This window comes from Nylanderia fulva, unplaced genomic scaffold, assembly GCF_048542155.1.
Source record: "Nylanderia fulva isolate GAGA-0341 unplaced genomic scaffold, ASM4854215v1 Scaffold9, whole genome shotgun sequence".
NCBI classification, from domain to species: domain Eukaryota; kingdom Metazoa; phylum Arthropoda; class Insecta; order Hymenoptera; family Formicidae; genus Nylanderia; species Nylanderia fulva.
In genome coordinates, this window is record NW_028191026.1 from 986427 (window position 1) to 1003482 (window position 17056).

General features: G+C 31.5%; 3 protein-coding genes across 6 annotated transcripts; 2 read left to right on the forward strand and 1 right to left on the reverse strand.

The window, feature by feature from the left end:
- The first annotated feature begins 19 nt into the window (after positions 1 to 19).
- LOC114946651 (uncharacterized protein C1orf50 homolog) lies at positions 20 to 3631 on the forward strand. The gene is made up of 4 exons (XM_029323268.2): positions 20 to 360; positions 444 to 559; positions 716 to 934; positions 1032 to 3631. Exons 1-4 carry the CDS (start codon positions 321 to 323, stop codon positions 1215 to 1217), a joined length of 561 nt encoding a protein of 186 aa, XP_029179101.1. The 5' UTR covers positions 20 to 320; the 3' UTR covers positions 1218 to 3631.
- Positions 1624 to 5597, reverse strand: LOC114946648 (dnaJ homolog subfamily C member 11). Of its 2 annotated transcripts, none has more exons than XM_029323258.2 (8): positions 5415 to 5597; positions 4825 to 4954; positions 4342 to 4585; positions 3896 to 4206; positions 3548 to 3755; positions 2902 to 3463; positions 2561 to 2690; positions 1624 to 2481 (listed from the first exon to the last, which is right to left on the reverse strand). In XM_029323258.2, the coding sequence occupies exons 1-8, from the start codon at positions 5484 to 5486 to the stop codon at positions 2459 to 2461; spliced, it is 1680 nt and encodes a 559-aa protein (XP_029179091.1). In that variant the 5' UTR covers positions 5487 to 5597; the 3' UTR covers positions 1624 to 2458. The 2 variants fall into 2 exon arrangements, with proteins under 2 accessions (XP_029179091.1, XP_029179090.1); XM_029323257.2 differs by having other exon boundaries at positions 3896 to 4209.
- LOC146719664 (uncharacterized) lies at positions 4627 to 17036 on the forward strand. Of its 3 annotated transcripts, none has more exons than XM_085489821.1 (5): positions 4627 to 5918; positions 5998 to 6090; positions 6306 to 6517; positions 7731 to 7946; positions 16890 to 17036. In XM_085489821.1, exons 1-5 carry the CDS (start codon positions 5914 to 5916, stop codon positions 17021 to 17023), a joined length of 660 nt encoding a protein of 219 aa, XP_085345947.1. In that variant the 5' UTR covers positions 4627 to 5913; the 3' UTR covers positions 17024 to 17036. The 3 variants fall into 3 exon arrangements, 2 of the variants coding, with proteins under 2 accessions (XP_085345947.1, XP_085345946.1); XM_085489820.1 differs by lacking the exon at positions 16890 to 17036 and adding an exon at positions 8832 to 9606; XR_014926427.1 differs by lacking the exons at positions 4627 to 5918; positions 5998 to 6090; positions 6306 to 6517; positions 7731 to 7946 and adding an exon at positions 10881 to 11297 and having other exon boundaries at positions 16890 to 16951.
- Positions 17037 to 17056: the final 20 nt, after the last annotated feature.

Consider the following 17056-nt stretch of genomic DNA (forward strand, 5'->3'; position numbering starts at 1 on the left):
AATGGACAAATTTTGTAACCTTTCAATACCACGAAGTTTCACTTCTTGATATTAAAATTTACGATAATATACACATTAAAATAATATTATAATTGGTTGCGGATAAATTCGCATTTTTATTATTTAATGATTTGTCAAGTATCTATTAGCAAGATTATTTATATATCTATAGATTCAATCAAGATTTAGGTTTTAGGTTCAATAACAGAAGTTTTCTCAGTGTAAAAGAATATTTAATTCTATATTAATATTATTATTTAATATTTATTCAATAGAGATTTATATATATATATACACAAGTATTTATATATATTAATATAATGGATTCAGTAGAAGGTTTACATAATTCTTCAAATGAAGGTATAGCTTTGTGATAATAATTTTGAATATTACAATAATATAATACGCACTTAATAATATCAATTCTCATTTTTTTGTTACAGTGGCTGCCTTAGTAGAAAGAAATACTATACCACAAGGTATATCATTAATTGATCCAGTTGCTGTAGCAAAATCTAGTCGGCAAGATTTGATAGCATTGGTAACAGAAATTGAAAAGGTAATGAAACAATTTTAGATAATTTATAGTTTAGTTATATGTATATATACATATACATATAATATAAACATATATATATATATATGTATGTACACATAACTTATCAATATCTTGTCAATATATTTTTCATTTTTATATTTTCTTATACATACATAGGCGGATAGGTGTATAAAAGCTAATGCATGTAATAAATTACAAGTAATCGCAGAACAGATCAGATTTTTACAAAAGCAAGCTGAGAGTATCCTGCTGGAAGCAGAACAAAATGCAAAATTGCATCATGTAGCTTGTAATTTTGTAAAACAGCCTGGCCATATATATCATTTATATCAACGAGATTCGGGGCAACTTTATTTTTCTATGCTTAGTCCAGAGGTGAATAAAGTGACTTTTGTGTCACTAATTAATCTTATCAAAGTATAAAATATAAGATTAATATTAATTCGATATATTTTATTATTCTTGTTAAAAGGACTGGGGTAATTCTGCACCATCACAGAGTTATAAAGGGTCTTTTAGATTAGAACATGATCGCTCGTGGACTCCTGTATCTAAACTGCAGGTAAAGGATGATGAATTACTCCTATTTAAAAAATTATTACCTTATAATAAGACAACAAATGCTCTTTTGCAAACTGTTATAAATACTAGTACCTAACCAATTGATTGTTATAAATATCTAATAATCTAATAAATGAAATGAAATTAAAACTGGATTTAAAAGAAAAAGATAATATTTAAGCAAATACATGAAACACTGTTTATGCAATGCAATATTTAAAACATGTTGTAAATGTAAAATATAAAAACACTTATTGCTGAGAACAAATTTCTTTAAGATTATTATGAAATATTTTAAATATTACATTGCATAAACATTAATTAATGTTTGATAATTTATGTTAGCTTAAATATTTTCTTTTATATGATTTTTTTAAATTGCAAAAAAGTAAAACAAGTTAATTAAAGAGAATTTACAATACTGCTCAATATCAATCAATTTTTAATTTCTTTTCATTCAATATAAAAATAATCGAAAATAAGGATATATAAAACAGACAATATAGAGTATAGAGAATACTATTTACTTGATATAATTATAGTAAACTATATACATAATTTCGAAGTTACGTATATGATTACATGGCAAAACAATGTTTTGTACAAGAGTAGATTGTACTATGATAATACGTTTATTTAATTCTATTGGTTGTGCAATTAATTAAAAATATTTTCTATATCCAATAATATGTATATTAGATCAAAAGTAGCATCTTTAGTCATAGTGATCTTTGTATGACTGCAAAAAGATCAATATGATTTTTAGAAATATAATAAATTTATCTATTTTTATATTGTTATACATTTCTATAGGCAGTAGGTAGATTTGGGTTTGACTCTGTTTTACTCTTACCATATTACATGGCATCTGGAATACAATTCCTATGAGCAAAATAAATTTATCATAGCGCAAACACATATTATTTAAAATTTTTAGTTTATATATATAATATATAAACTAAAATTAACTTCAAATTTTTAGTTTATATATATAGTATCAAACTAAAAATTTGTGTAAATATGTGCATATATATTTACACCTATTTGTATGAATTTCTTTTGGAACAACTAAATATCTATGTATATGATACAATTATCTCTTCAGGATGCTTAACTTTAGCAAAATACTTAACATATTCCAAATATTGCGTAGCTATTTTTAAATATAAGCAATTTTACCATAAAAACAATAACATACAAAGCATAAGGATCAATGAACACTTTTAATATTTCTTGCCCTTTATATAAAATTAAAGAAAAAAATCTACACTGAAGTAATGCCAATCATTGACGAGGACTGCGATGACTGCGTCTTGGTTTTGATGTTGAACGCATATGTCAAGTGGTATTTACTTTATGCGCTGAAAAATATAAATAAGATATACACATATTACTAAATTAGATACAGATTTATTTTTAACAAAATAAATAAAGTCTTACATGAGACTGGTATCCTGAGAGGTGCATCATCATGTATAACACATTCATGCGTTTGAGTATGGAAGAGATATTGTACCAAGAGCTGCTTATCTTCTCCCACACATGGGTCATAAAATCCAGGTAATTGGCTCTGCAAATATATACATATATATATATAGATTTAAGAATATAATAATATTTTAGTATATATATATATATATATATATATATATAACTAAATTATCTCCAATTTATTAATTTAATTATAAATATAAATATCTGAATGATGGCATGAACTTAGAAACATAAATTGTAAAACAAAAATTCAACAGTACAAAAGAGTACATAAAGAATTCTAATACCTTAGACGCCTTGTGAAGAATCAATTTGGAATCCTTGACTAAGCATTGTAGAGGAATTGTTACATCTATCATTTCATCCCTAAGTCCGCTCTCCTCTGACGTAGCTCGATCCTGTTGAGGATAAACAAATCGACCATATAAGGCTTTGGTAATGATTAATCCTTTCTTCGACTCCTCTTCGGCTCTTATCCTGCTAACAGTTTCTTTCATTAGTTCAGTGGCAGCTTTGGCTTCCCTTTGTTTCTCCATCATTCTAGATTTGTTCAGCTCCCTTTGTTTCTCCTTTTCACGCTCTTTGCGCTCCTTTACAACTGGATCAATTATGAGCTTTTTAATGACTGTCCAAGTAATTATAGGTGCCACAGTGGCATAAAAGATGGGAGCTGGTAGAACCTCGTCACATAAGTGGATAGGGAACGTATACGATTGAGAGGCGCGACTTAGTCTAATTTTTAACGTGACACCTGTTGGAACGCCGATACGCACAGCTGCTGAAACTGAGCTATGTTTAGATACTTTCTTCTCTGCACCATATTCGAGAAACGCGCCAAATGTGCCAGCCCTGTAAATTATAAAAAAATTAATTACGTGCAAAACTTTCCATCAATGATAGAGATACAATTCGATAACATTCAGCGACACTAACTTGACACTACCACGAAGTTTGAGCTGCTTCTCTTCCATTTTATAAGTGTAGTTAAGACTAACGAAAGAATGTATAAGCCCGAAATGTATGGAAAAAGATGTGTACGATCGAGACGTGTCTCGTACAATCATGGTGCTCATGGCACCTTGAATGCCAGCTCTGTATGTGAGATATCCAACTGTATGTTTATCCAACTGCATCGCAAGAGCTGTGTAAATAAAATATTTCTGTAATAATTTAGATTACTTGAGCTCAAAATTTCGTTAATTTATAATGTGCAAATAAGAATAGAGATGAAAATGATGTCACTACAATTAATTTAAAGAGTATATATGTAAGGGAACATACTTCCAACATAACCAGCTTTCACACCATGCGACGTAAATTGCAACATTGTTGCTCCATCGCAAAACAGTCGTTTTGTTAATGTGCGAAATCCTTTGAGAGAAATTGTTGGACCATTGCCAGCTCCCATCTCAATTTCGACCCAACCCTTCGAAGATATCAATCGTTTCGCCGAAACATTAAAGGACCCAGAACCTGTACCATTTTGGGTCCCGAGTTGACCAGACATAGTCACAGTGTCCCTCAGAGTGAGGGGTGTTTCGATAGACTGTGCAAATGACATCCCACTGACTTCGATGCAGGAAAGCAATCCACTGCTGAAAAAAGTTCATAACATTTTATAATCAAATGTTACACATTTTAATTATTGAGTAATTAATTATATTTATTAATTACTCAATTTCTTTTTATTATATTTTACTGTAATAATTTTGATCAATCAATCTTACCCACTATTATAATCGTCATCGTATTTACTAAAGATATCGGTGGCATTAATGTTTACTGTTACAGTGCCTTTGGGATTTGTGTGCTGCTGCAAACGTCTCTCTTCTCTCTCCCTCGCCAGCCTCTCATATTCCTCGCGGATTTCTTGAGGTGTTTTTGTACGCTGTACAATTTCCCATCCTTCTGTTTCTAATCCACGGATTCCCAACGAATCATAAATTGCTCTTTGATGCGGATCACTTAGCACTGCAACAGCCAAGTATTACTTGAAAATGTGCACAATTATGCAAGAAATAAAAAATAGTCCACATAAAATATCTTGGAAATTTACAAGTAAGTCAATCAAACATTTTATTTTATATAATTGCCATATATAAAAATAATAAGATTCAAGATATTAGTAATAATACAAAAAAAGAATAATTCTAAAATAATGATAGTTTCTTGACATAAAAAATATGCAAATATCAGCATACGATACAAACCTTCATACGCTTTCTTTGTACGATTAAAAAGAATCTCTGCCTCTTTCTTAAGTACCGGATCTGTATGCTTGTCAGGATGGTAAAGCTTACTTTGTCTACGATACGCATTGCTAATGTCTTCAGGACTAGCCTGTAATGTCAAAATAAACAAATATATAATGATGCATATTCATCATTGCATGATGCAATGATAAAGCAATTGGTAAAGATAAATTTTATGAAAGAAAAGATTGAGAAAAGAATACATTTTAAGCAATATTCATTTATATATAATGCAAAAACTAAATAGATTTGGTGTTATAGGAGAACATTGTTACAAAAAAAGAATAGTATTTTGAGAAGAAAAGTCGAGAGAGTGTAAAGTTCAATTGACGTTATTGATTTATATTGCCAATTTTCACGATTTTTAATATCTACGAAAAATCGCGTTCTAATCACGAAAAAAAAATAGAATTTTCTGCAATGGGGAAACTATTACGTCAGCATTGAAAAGAAGCACGAAAATGTCACGTGGAGGGCCAGAAACCGATCTCGACCTCCTATGAAGCGGAATAAAGTTACAAAGACAACTACAGCAGAGGGTCTCTCACATTTCTCGGGATGTTCAAGAAGGTGTAATAATCATCCTCGATTGTATTTTCCTGATCACTCTCGTCGTCCATTTTAAAACTTGCCAATTTTGTCCACGTTCGACGAGTCTCGACAGAGATCGCGCGATCGCCCGTATTTTCCTAGCTTTTTATAGGTTACGTTACAAATTTGAGATGTAGAATATGTATATATAACAGCAGGCCGGTTGTCCGATAAATGACTTCCTTAGTTTCTCGTTAGATGGCACCTGCTGCTGCAGAATCGCTAGATGACAATATTTAATTCAGAAAGCTGCCGCAGGGTGGCGCCACACAGATCGCGAGAGGCTTGCTGTATGGTCACATGACCAAGGCTTGCCTTTTGCCCAATAAAAAAAAAAAACAGTCTAAACATTCAACTAGACATGGTTTTGTTTCAATAGTAACGGTTCGCGAGCGGAGAGTATATTTTTAATTAGCTCGTCGATTTTCATATAATTATACAGCACTGTTATAAACAATGATGTACGTATATAATTTAATTCAGAAAGTTGATTGTATGGAATTAGAGTCTTGTATTAAAAATTATTTTCAAATATTACAGAATGCTACTTCATGCGATGATGCGAGTCGAGGACTTCCTCCATCCATATTTGTTGGTAAAAATTTCAAACTTACGAATTCAGCAAGTGAAAAGGTATATATAAAATAAATTAATTATTTAGTTCACATTATATACAGCTGTTTTATATTATTTGCATCTCGATCGCTTTACATTTTTAGAATAACCCAGGTAGCAAGCTGACGTCATTAAACATCAAAATGCTACCTGGGAATAAGGTTTATTTTTAGAATAAATGTGTTTAATTGGGAACGAATTATTATTAATTATAATATATTATATTAATTTAGATCGATTCGACGAACGTGCTTCTGTTCGAGCGTGGTCCTCTCCGCGATTGACTTATACGTGAAGGGAGTCTTGTATTATTTGTTTGGCCAATCTATTGCGTTCGGGAAGAAGAAGAAGAGGAGGAGAGAGAGAAGAGAAAGAGAGATTTTTATGGCGCGGTTGGAGGGCAGCGAAGGGCTTCGCGCGCGTGCAAGCAACATCACAGTCGCGGGTAAACGTAATATTATGCGACGGCGGGTCGCCTTTTACGTAAACATTTACGCCTCGTAGCAACGCTAAAATATGAAGCCGTCGGAGACGGGATTTCGAGTGCCGGGACCCTCCGTCTAGACCCGAATAATTTACGAGATCGGCTCTTCCCTACCCAAAGTTTCACTTAGACACGTATTCAAGGTAATATATACATTATATAGGATATTGTCTAAATATATACATATATAGATGACATTATATATTATATATTATTAGAGAAACGTTGAAACAGGAAGACAAATACAGTAAATTTAAAAATCTTGAAAATTAGTCATATTAGAGGTTAGATTAAATTAGTATCTTCTCTCTCATTTGTTTTATATAATTATTTTATTGTTGTGAGAGATCATGGGCATCCGCAGAAGGGGGCAAGAGAAAGCATTTGCTCTTTTTTTTGAATAAACACTGGACTTTATTTGCATACTTAATATAAAAAAGAAAATTAAAAGAATTAAGAACAAAAAAATTTTAATTATGCTTCCTCCTGGAAGAAATCCTGCGGATGCCCATAGATGGAGATATGTAATTTCAAAGGATGATAATTGCTATGCAAAATTTGTAGGGAAAGATGCATGCGTTCTGCAAAAAGAAGGTAACATTGAAAAATAATTGTCCGTCCTAAGAGAGCGTTTTAAAGGCGAGACGAGAGAGGAAGAAATGGTGCTTCTATACAGTCACGACTATACTCCTGTAACTATAACGTCTTGCATGGAACGTGACCGCGTGGTAATCGCTCCTGTCTCGCCTCCGCCGCGACAAACGAACGACTATAAAACGGCAGTAAAACCGACTGGGGGTTAGACTGGAGCACGAGAGAAAGGGTGGAAGAGAAGGAGAGAGAGAGAGAGAGAAAGGTCCAGTCCGGGTCGAGAGAGGCAGTTTGCTTTGACATTGCCTAATCAAAACAGGGACTCCTTCTCCCGTTTCATCGTTCGTTCTCCGGGCAAGGAATAAAAAGGCTCCTTGGTTGCGCGATTTATCGCTTTTTGATAACCAATTCGTTCGCGTTGAGAGATCGAGATGCAAATACATTTGATCTGCTTTGTTAAATAAACTTAAAATATAAGAGATTTTTTTCTATATGTACATAGAAAATGTAATATCGAATTACACATTTAATATTAGGTGTATGTGAAACTTTACGTTACTACATTAAACATTATTGTTATCAGGGAAGTCAGGAAGATATAAAAATAGACACTGGAAAAAAGGAGTTAACCATCGACGGACCAGCTTGTCGACGATAACGAATGATATGGAGACCGCAGCAGAGGGAAACGAGGAGGAGACGATAGGCACAATTGAACACGATCAGCCGGTCGATGTTACCAAACACGGTCATTGTGCCAGGTTAACAATACTCCGCTATATCAGCAACATTGGCGTTCGTAAGTCCCAGCATTTGGTCAACAATTCGCGCACCCGGCCATAGCAGCTGTTGAAAAATATCCGGCCGCGCTTTGACCACTGTTGCTCCGATTTGTTTCCGTTCATGTCGCCAAACTCGCGTATGATCCGCGATTTCCGTAAATCCTCGACAGAAAAGCTGATCCGAGGTGCGATCTAAACTGCGAGTAATTAAGAGACACTTTTATATTTAGATTACAATACACTGAAAAAATTTGTTAACTTGACTACATCGTTCAACTAAATATTATTAATTGAATATGTAGAAATATTTAAATTAAAATATAACATATTTTAAATCTAACAAAATGTATATTTGACGTAAATACTAATATATATGTTCAATTAACAAAATAATAATTTAGTTGAATGGTTTAATCAAGTTAATAATTTTTTTCAGAGTGTAGGTGTGGTTGTCTCTTTTCTTGTTTCTTTAAAAGGGGGGTGTAAATTAAAAAAAAAATATCTCTAAAAATATGCAAATATTTTGCGCGCGTTAAGCTTCAACACATAAATTTTTAAATATATATATTAATTTAGATCTCTCTATCTTATATATAATTCTTTAATTACGAAATATCAGAATGAAGTAATTTTCTTATACGAGTTTTAACAATATATATTTCACACATTATTAATTTTTAGCCTTACAATTAGAATCTTGAAAAGTACAGACTTCTTTAATTAATCTTGCATTTCTTATAAGATGACAAAAAATATACATAAATCAAATTCTTTACATATCATTAATCTTATAGAAAGTTTTAATTCAGGAAACAATTTTTTCTTCTTCTCGCAGTCTTAAATTATTTTTATCAAATTATATTCAAGGATCTTATACATATAATTTTATGTTGTTGATGCAGAATCGAGTCATTCGGTTAAATCGAGATCTTGGAGCGGAAGAACAGCACGATCGCGTTTACGGAATCGACAGCTCATTATTAAACGGCCAGATCGTATTGGTTCTTTTCCTGATTTGCTCGTCTCCTGTGCGAATCGAATGCGAAACTTTGTCGGAATCGAGTGCGAGTGCGCGCCGAGTCGGTCCAGAAGGAGGCTTCGACCAATAACGCTGGTCGAGCGGCTCGTTGATGGTGGATGCCCGCCCCAACATGGCGTCGCAGCTTCCGTTTTTATCTTCCCCCCTTCCGCTTGAACCTCAAACGCTCTCACATTGAAGCATTTACGCATTTCGCGAGCTATCGGCAGCCGTCTCTTTTTTATCAATACGTCATTTCTTCGTAATTTGTCTTGTTCCTTTTATTGCGTTATAGAGCTCCACAAGAGAGATGTATACTAGAATTCGTATAAAGATAAGAAAAGTATATGATACGATAAAAAAATTTCTATATTAACGTATAATAGACTCATTTCGGTGTAGTCATTTAAACATTAGCTATTATTGAGTAATTATATTTACAATACTCAATTATATTTATCTTTGTGATGTATTTTCTCATATCGCAATTTACCAGAACTATCAGAGTTTTAAAATTTAATTAAATTAAATTTTAATTTAATCAGTCACAATTAACATATTTGTTATAGGGTAAATCGTCGATAATTGCAAGATTCAGATAAGATAAAGTTGAGGCTTTATATTAAAATTTATACATGATTGTTTTGTTTTTACATTAATACACTGAAAAAATTGACTATACAATTAATTTGACTATACATCTTTAAGTTAAATTATTATTTTGTTAATTGAATATATATATTAGTATTTAAGTCAAATATACGTTTTGTTAGATTTAATATGTTATATTTAATTTAAATTATTTCTATATGTAATCAACAAAATATTATTTAGTTGAAAGGTTTAGTCAAGTTAACAATTTTTTTTCAGTGTATGAATAACATAATATATTCCAAATTTTTTTTGTATGTAAAATATTATAATTAGCTAATTAGTCTAATATTATCGAATAATTAAATCTTTACATATACAACGTTGAACTGTACGTGTGCTTAATGTAATATCTTTGACGGTCAGCAATTTCGACGATCGGTCTCATTCTCTTGACCTTAATTCTTGACATCGATCCTAAATGCGGTGGAGTAAAACAATAATTGCTTAATGCGATTTGTAAAATGCGACGTAAGCGTAATTACATAATCTTTGCTTGTCACGACCGACTTTCGGTATATCACGTTCATTTCCGTAGGTCAAATCCTTTGCCTTTTTGCTCAAATTGTTTAATTTCCATTTTTTAAATAGATTTTCTATATTTCGCGGATTCTGAAAAAAAAGAATATGAGAACAATATGATTATATTTTTATTATAATAATTACATTTTAATCTTGAAACTTTGACGTCGACATTTAGAAAATTTTAATTTTTTCCTTTATTCTTGAGGGATACATCTAATATGAATATCAATTAATTTTTATTACGTACTTTATATTTAGAAATTTAATTTATGTAAATGTCATGAATGCCTCATGCTATTTAATATTATAAATAAAAAATTCTAGTTAGTATTTACTTGCAAGTTACAAATTACAATTTAGAATATATTGTATTAGATGTCCTATGCTATGAAAACATTATTTTTTTTATCTAAATATTCCTTATTTTTTATGAAATATTGGAGAGAAAGAGAAACTCTTATGAATAAGCACAATTGAATCTTTAATTGAATCTTTTCATCAATTGTTTCAAATAGCTCATCTCTGTTAATTATTTTATCTTTTTTATATTTTTCTTTTTTTTTTAATTGTATCGCAATAAAAAAATTAACATTATTATATACTCATGACATATACATAATAATTACTAAGAAAAAAAAGAGGGAATAACATATATGCATAAGTTTTTTTTCTTTTTAAAAATATAGAAAATCGAGAAGACAATAAAAAATATCTCGGAAAAAAATACAAGAATATATACGATGATTTAAAATTTTTTTTTTTTTTTTTTTCTTTCGTATCGTAGAAATATGACGTGAAATTATCGAACAGTCGGTCGCGGCGCGCTCGAATCGAGACATCGAGAGGAGGGCTTGAAGTCCGCCGCGACTTGCGCGACTCCGCCTACATTCACGTCGCACGGGCGCGCGCGCGGGTCGCCAATCCGGCCGCGTTCTTTCGCTGCCCAGTCTCCGTCTCGCCTCGTTTTCATCTCGTTGCCTCGTTTTCGCGCGCGTGCCTCCGCTTCTCGGCTCTCAGACTCCGATCCGGCTCGGTTACTCGCGGATTCGCGAATTCGCGTCCTCATCGTGCGCGACGAAGAGAATCGCGATCGACGACAAAGTGATTGATTTCGACCAGGAAATTCTTCGACGAACCGAGAATTTGTTCCCAGAATTTCCCGAGCAGCAAACAGGTAATGAATATGATGGCCTTTTTCTCCTTATCAATGACATCATCGCGATATGATTCTTTGCGCATCTTTTTCCAAACGTTTTCGGCGAAAAAAATGTCTTCCTAACCTTACATCATTGAATAACTCTGCAAATTCGGTTGGATGCATCGATATGTGTATATATGTACGTGTATGTGCGCGTTAATATAAGACTATTACACAGTGATAAAGAGCTCGAGATCATTTATTTCATATGTTTCAATGTGAGAAAGATAACACTTTTACACAACATTTGTGTGCTTCGCTAAATTTTGTCTTTTTACGCACATCAAAAGCGTTCAATTAAATTCGTTGGTAGTATCTTGAAGTTATCTTTCGAGATTACTGGCCGTATAAATCTGCTGCTTTTAATTGGGCTCTTCGCACATATATTTTTTTCTTTCTGTTTCTCTCTCTATAAAATTTAAAAATATATTCGTTTGACAAAGAATATAAAACGATGGTAGGATTAGTTCTCCACTCTTCGATTGAAGAGGCTGCGTCGCTCAGCATGCGACGGTGGTACTTAATTCTGTTTGAAAAACGCGTGTAATACGCATTTATATCAAAATTATACAATGGTGTAATGTAAAGAATAGTAAAATATTCAATCTTTATCTCATTATTTTTCACGTGTGTAATAATTAGTATACTGAAAAGTATTTGTTAACTTGATTAAATCTTTCAATTAAATTACTATTTTGTTAGTTGTATTAATATTTAAGTCAATTACACATTTTGTTAGATTTATTGTTATTTAATTTTAATATTTTTATATATGTTCAATTAACAAGATAATATTTAGTTGAAAGATTTGGTCAAGTTAACAAATTTTTTCAAGTGTATTTTTTTTCTATTAATTTATGACTGATGCAATTCCGCAAATTGCATTAATAGAATCAAATTCGCTAATATACAGCTGATTTTTAATGTCTATTATTATTAATCGTAGTTGATCTGTTATTCTAATAATATAGATTCTCACCAGCAAATCCTGAGGAAGGGGTGTTAAACCCCTCCCTGCCAATAAAAAAAAATCATTGAGTCTTGAGTAAAAGCTAAGCATGAAACAAAAAATATTAATTAAATAAACCCCTCCCTGCAAATTAAAAAAAAATCATTGTTGAGTCTTGAGTAAAAGCTATAAGCATGAAACAAAAAAAAAATATTAAATAATTTTGAACCCCCTCCCCTTATAATCGATGTCAGGATCCGCTAGTGTAGAATCTATATTAATCTATAGAATGTATATTATAGAAAATATGATTTAGAATTAAGTAGAAAAGATAATTTTCTCTTAGAATTTATCCTAAATATCATGAATAATCGTGGAACAATATGGTAAGAATTTTAAGAGTATCTTTGATTTATATTTATCACAGTAAAAAATATTAATATGTATATAGTAAAATTATACGAACATATTTTTTTATATCTTATTGTAGTAGATATTAATATTTCTTATTGTGTAAATATTAATCAGAGAAACTCTTATAGAATTCTACCATATCGTTCCACAATTACTATATGATATTCAGGGTAAATTCTAAGAGAAAATTCTCTCTGTGCAGTTATAATTAAATAAATTATATAAACACTTCATTATTTTCAAACAAAATTGATTAAGCCGCGATATTGATTGAATCGTTTAAAAGACACATTTGTCAATTCAGAAAAAAAGAGAGAAAGGGAAAGACAATATATGCGAGATGAATGAAATTATTATCGCGTTCGCGTGTGTAAAAGAAGCAAGTCGCGAGTCATCGCGTGCCGCCGGTTTTGTATAACATTTTTTTGACTATCTTAAAGACTCTCTCTCCCGACTGCGCGCGAGATCGTCGTAAAGTTTGTAAACTTCGGTCCGCGATCGGCCGACGATTTGTAGGGGCCCGACACGGTGTTTACTAAACACCGCGAGATAAATATTTCTTCTCGCGCGCGCCGCGCGGAGATAAGCGCGATTTTTCTCCATCATGCGGAAAAAAATCGGCGCGTATCGCGGCCGATCGGCGCCGCCTGCTCTCTCTTTCACTCTCTTTCTATTAAAAGCGAGATTATTCACGTGAATTCAGCTATAAAATCAATACGCATACACATAATCTTGACCGAAACATTATACTGAAAAAAAATTTATTAACTTGTCTAAAATATTTAAATTAAATATTACATATTAAGACTAACAAAATGTTTATTTGAATTATTAAATACTAATACATGTGCAATTAACAAAATAGTAATTTAGTTTTTGGTCATTCGCGCGTCGCGATTTACTTGGACGCTTCGATACGAGACGGGAATTCAAATAATTGTGAGAGAGGATTTACAGTTATTATGAAATATATTCTCAGATCAATCTTTTCGTGGTACAGAGATATATAAAGTTCGTGCGGATTAACAAACGTGCGACTGTACGCGGCGACTGTCGGTAGCGGAATCTTCTCATGTCAAACGCTCTTCCTATCGTTCCCTTAAAAATTCACCTTCGATAGGCTTCGAAAATGTTCTATCCGTTTATTTCTTTTCTGTAACGTCTCGATGTTTTTCGTCTTTCGTCTCGTCTGTTATATTTTATTTATGTTTATTAGTCAGTGTTCGTATGTATGTATGTCCGTATTTATATACGTGTTTTCGCTATTAATTTCAGGGAAGTATGTGACGATGTAATCGCCACAAGTTGAAAGATTTAGTCAAGTTAACAAATTTTTCTTCAGTGCGCGCTTACGCTATAAAAAGAATAAATTATCACACGCAACGAAAATAAATTGTCGAATAATCTCATTTCTTAGCGTACGCGAAGCTTCATCTTTGATTTAAAAATTCGAGTACGCTTGCACTTGATTAAGATTCGATCTCGTATCTGTATCTATTATACAATCGATTTTCTTATTTGATCTTGATTTTTTAAATTTTAATGGCATAGATTCTGGTTTCTATTATTTACTTATTCGACACTTGTAAAAATATTGATGATCATACTCGATGAATTTTCGAGATTGTCTTTGATAATTTTTTTTTAAATTACAAATTTAAAAATTTTTTTAAATTATAAAAAAGACGGAGAATATCTATCGGAATATTACAAAAACTTCCTGTAACTTTTAAAGCTAATATATATACTAATATACTTTCACATATTGAAATTTAATTGTTGGAATAAAATATATATATATATATTTGTAATTATTTAGAATTTAAAAGTTGTATATATTAATATAAGCTCGAAAAAACGCGTAAATGTCAAGAGCCCATTCTGATTAGTATAATGTTTATATATTCCTTATCATTCACGACCTCTCGCACAGAAAACAGATCTTTCATTGCAAACATAATTGCGAATTAGTGGATATACAAAAATATATAATGTCGCCTAACAAACACACAATCTAATCGACGAGAGAAAGAGAGAGGCCTGGAAGGAGCAAGGCGAATATAAGAAACGATCGCCCGTCAACAGATATATAAATATCTTCAGCCCGATTAACTGTGCGAATGATTGATAAAAACGTGCTTCATTAACGCGTATAATCGCGACTCGCGTCTAAAAATTGTTTCAAGATATTTGTACTCGTAGAGAGAGAGAGAATGTTCTCTTAAAATTTACCTTGAAAGTTATGGGATAATCGTGGAACAATATGGTAAGAAAAAGTTGGAAGAGTTGTATAAGAGTTTCTCTGATTAATATTTACCACAATAAAAAATATTAATATGTATGTAATAATGTATATATAATAAAATTAATCGAGCATATTTTATATCTCTTTGTGATAGATATTAATATTTTTATTGTGGTACATATTAATCAGAGAAAATTCTTCCAACACCATATTACCCCACGATTACCATGATTTTTACACTGAAAAAAGAAATGTACTGAATTCGAATAAATATTTATTTCAATATTACCAAATAAATCATTTGAAACTAATAATATTGATTTAATGTGAAAAATATTTATTTGATATAAGAAAATTCTTTTCAAAACAAATAAATATTTATTTATTTCAAATAAATGATTTATTAGGCAGTCATTTAGTAATTTTTTTCAGTGGGGGGTAAATTCTAAGAGAAAATTCTCTCTATTTAGGACATCTCAGAGAGAGAGAGAAAGAGAGAGACTGGCTATTAAAAGGGGGAAACGACCCTAAAAAATCGTAAACATTGGTGCAATCAGATGCAGAAGACTTTCGTCATTCTCGCCGGCGGAAGTCCCGATGAGCCCCCGGGGAGCCCTTTTGCTCCTTCTTTCGTTAGCTCTTAGTAAGGTCGTTAAGTGCTCAGCTGTTGCGCGCTCATCATCCTTGCCGAGGAAACCAATCTGAGAAAGTCGGCGATTATAGAGAGAGACGACACTCTTCTAAATGAAAACATAATGCGACGACCGACGGACGGACACTATGTCACTGTCGTTTAGAACCGGTTTTGATATCGAGCAAAGTTTTAAAGTTGTCTCGAACTTTGTTCTGTGTCCGGTGTCGAAAAACATCTCGGCTTCCTCTTGTCGACGTACCGGGAACAGATTTCGACGCGATAGAACAGGATGTCTTCTGATACCGATGTCTGTCAATCAACTTTGTTTTATCTTGCAAGCCGGGTATCCACCAACTGCGCAAAATAACTTTTAATATTATAATTTATATTTATTTTTTTTTAATTTTTACTCTCACCAAAAATTATCAAGTTTTACAGAAAAATTGAAGTGTAGTTTGTCTTCTTTTTTCCAATTTTAATCTGGTAAATAATTGAAAACGAAGTATAGTTAATCTCTTGTTAATTGTAAGAGATGGTGTATGTATATAGCTGATATTCTATTTTTTGATGCATGAAATTGATAACGTGTGAAATTTTTGATGAATCAGCTAACTTAATTCGGGACGACACTACATTAATGATTGCTCAGCTTTTTTTACATCGATGTTTTAGATTGTAAATGCTGATATCAGTTACAATACTTTAGACAGCTGACAAGTGATAAAGATTGAATTTACATGCATTGTAACTCATTTATATATATATATATATATATGTATTATTCAGATATGTGTATATGTGTTGTGTATATGTAAATATATTATAGAGATTTTGATAAATGAATGATTAAATGATTATACACAATTGCCGTAGGGATAAATAATAATTTTCGACAATTATAAATAATAATATAAATTGATTATAAATAATCTAAAAGTGATCCATAATATTCCATAATACAATATATAATAAATTCTGATTTACTATATATTATTCAAATATATATTTGTCGTGAAAATAATATACATATATTATTATTATTATTATTATTTTATTAAATATTTTATGATACAAATATGGTATAATATTTTAGAAAATTATAACAATGTTTTCTATTTGGTCTCACTTGTCGAAACTGTATAGAATGGAATTTCTATTAAATTGTGATTTTTGAAGTTATTTTTGAAAAGCGTTGCTTCTAATTAATGCCACACACATTACATATCTAAATAATCCATTTAATTACGTTTATATTAAATTCTCTGTCTTTCTCTTTTTTTCTCGTATTACAAAAATTCATGGAATATGATGTTTATTCTGTTACAGATATTCAAGATATCTTGAAACTTTCGTGTCCATCGATTTTGCCACAAACAATTCTTCTCGAAGATGTAAGATCGCAATATTATTCTTCCAATATACTTTTTCCATTACATCGTAAACTCTCCTTAATGACTTAAAATATTAATGAATTATGCTGCCGATGTGAAACG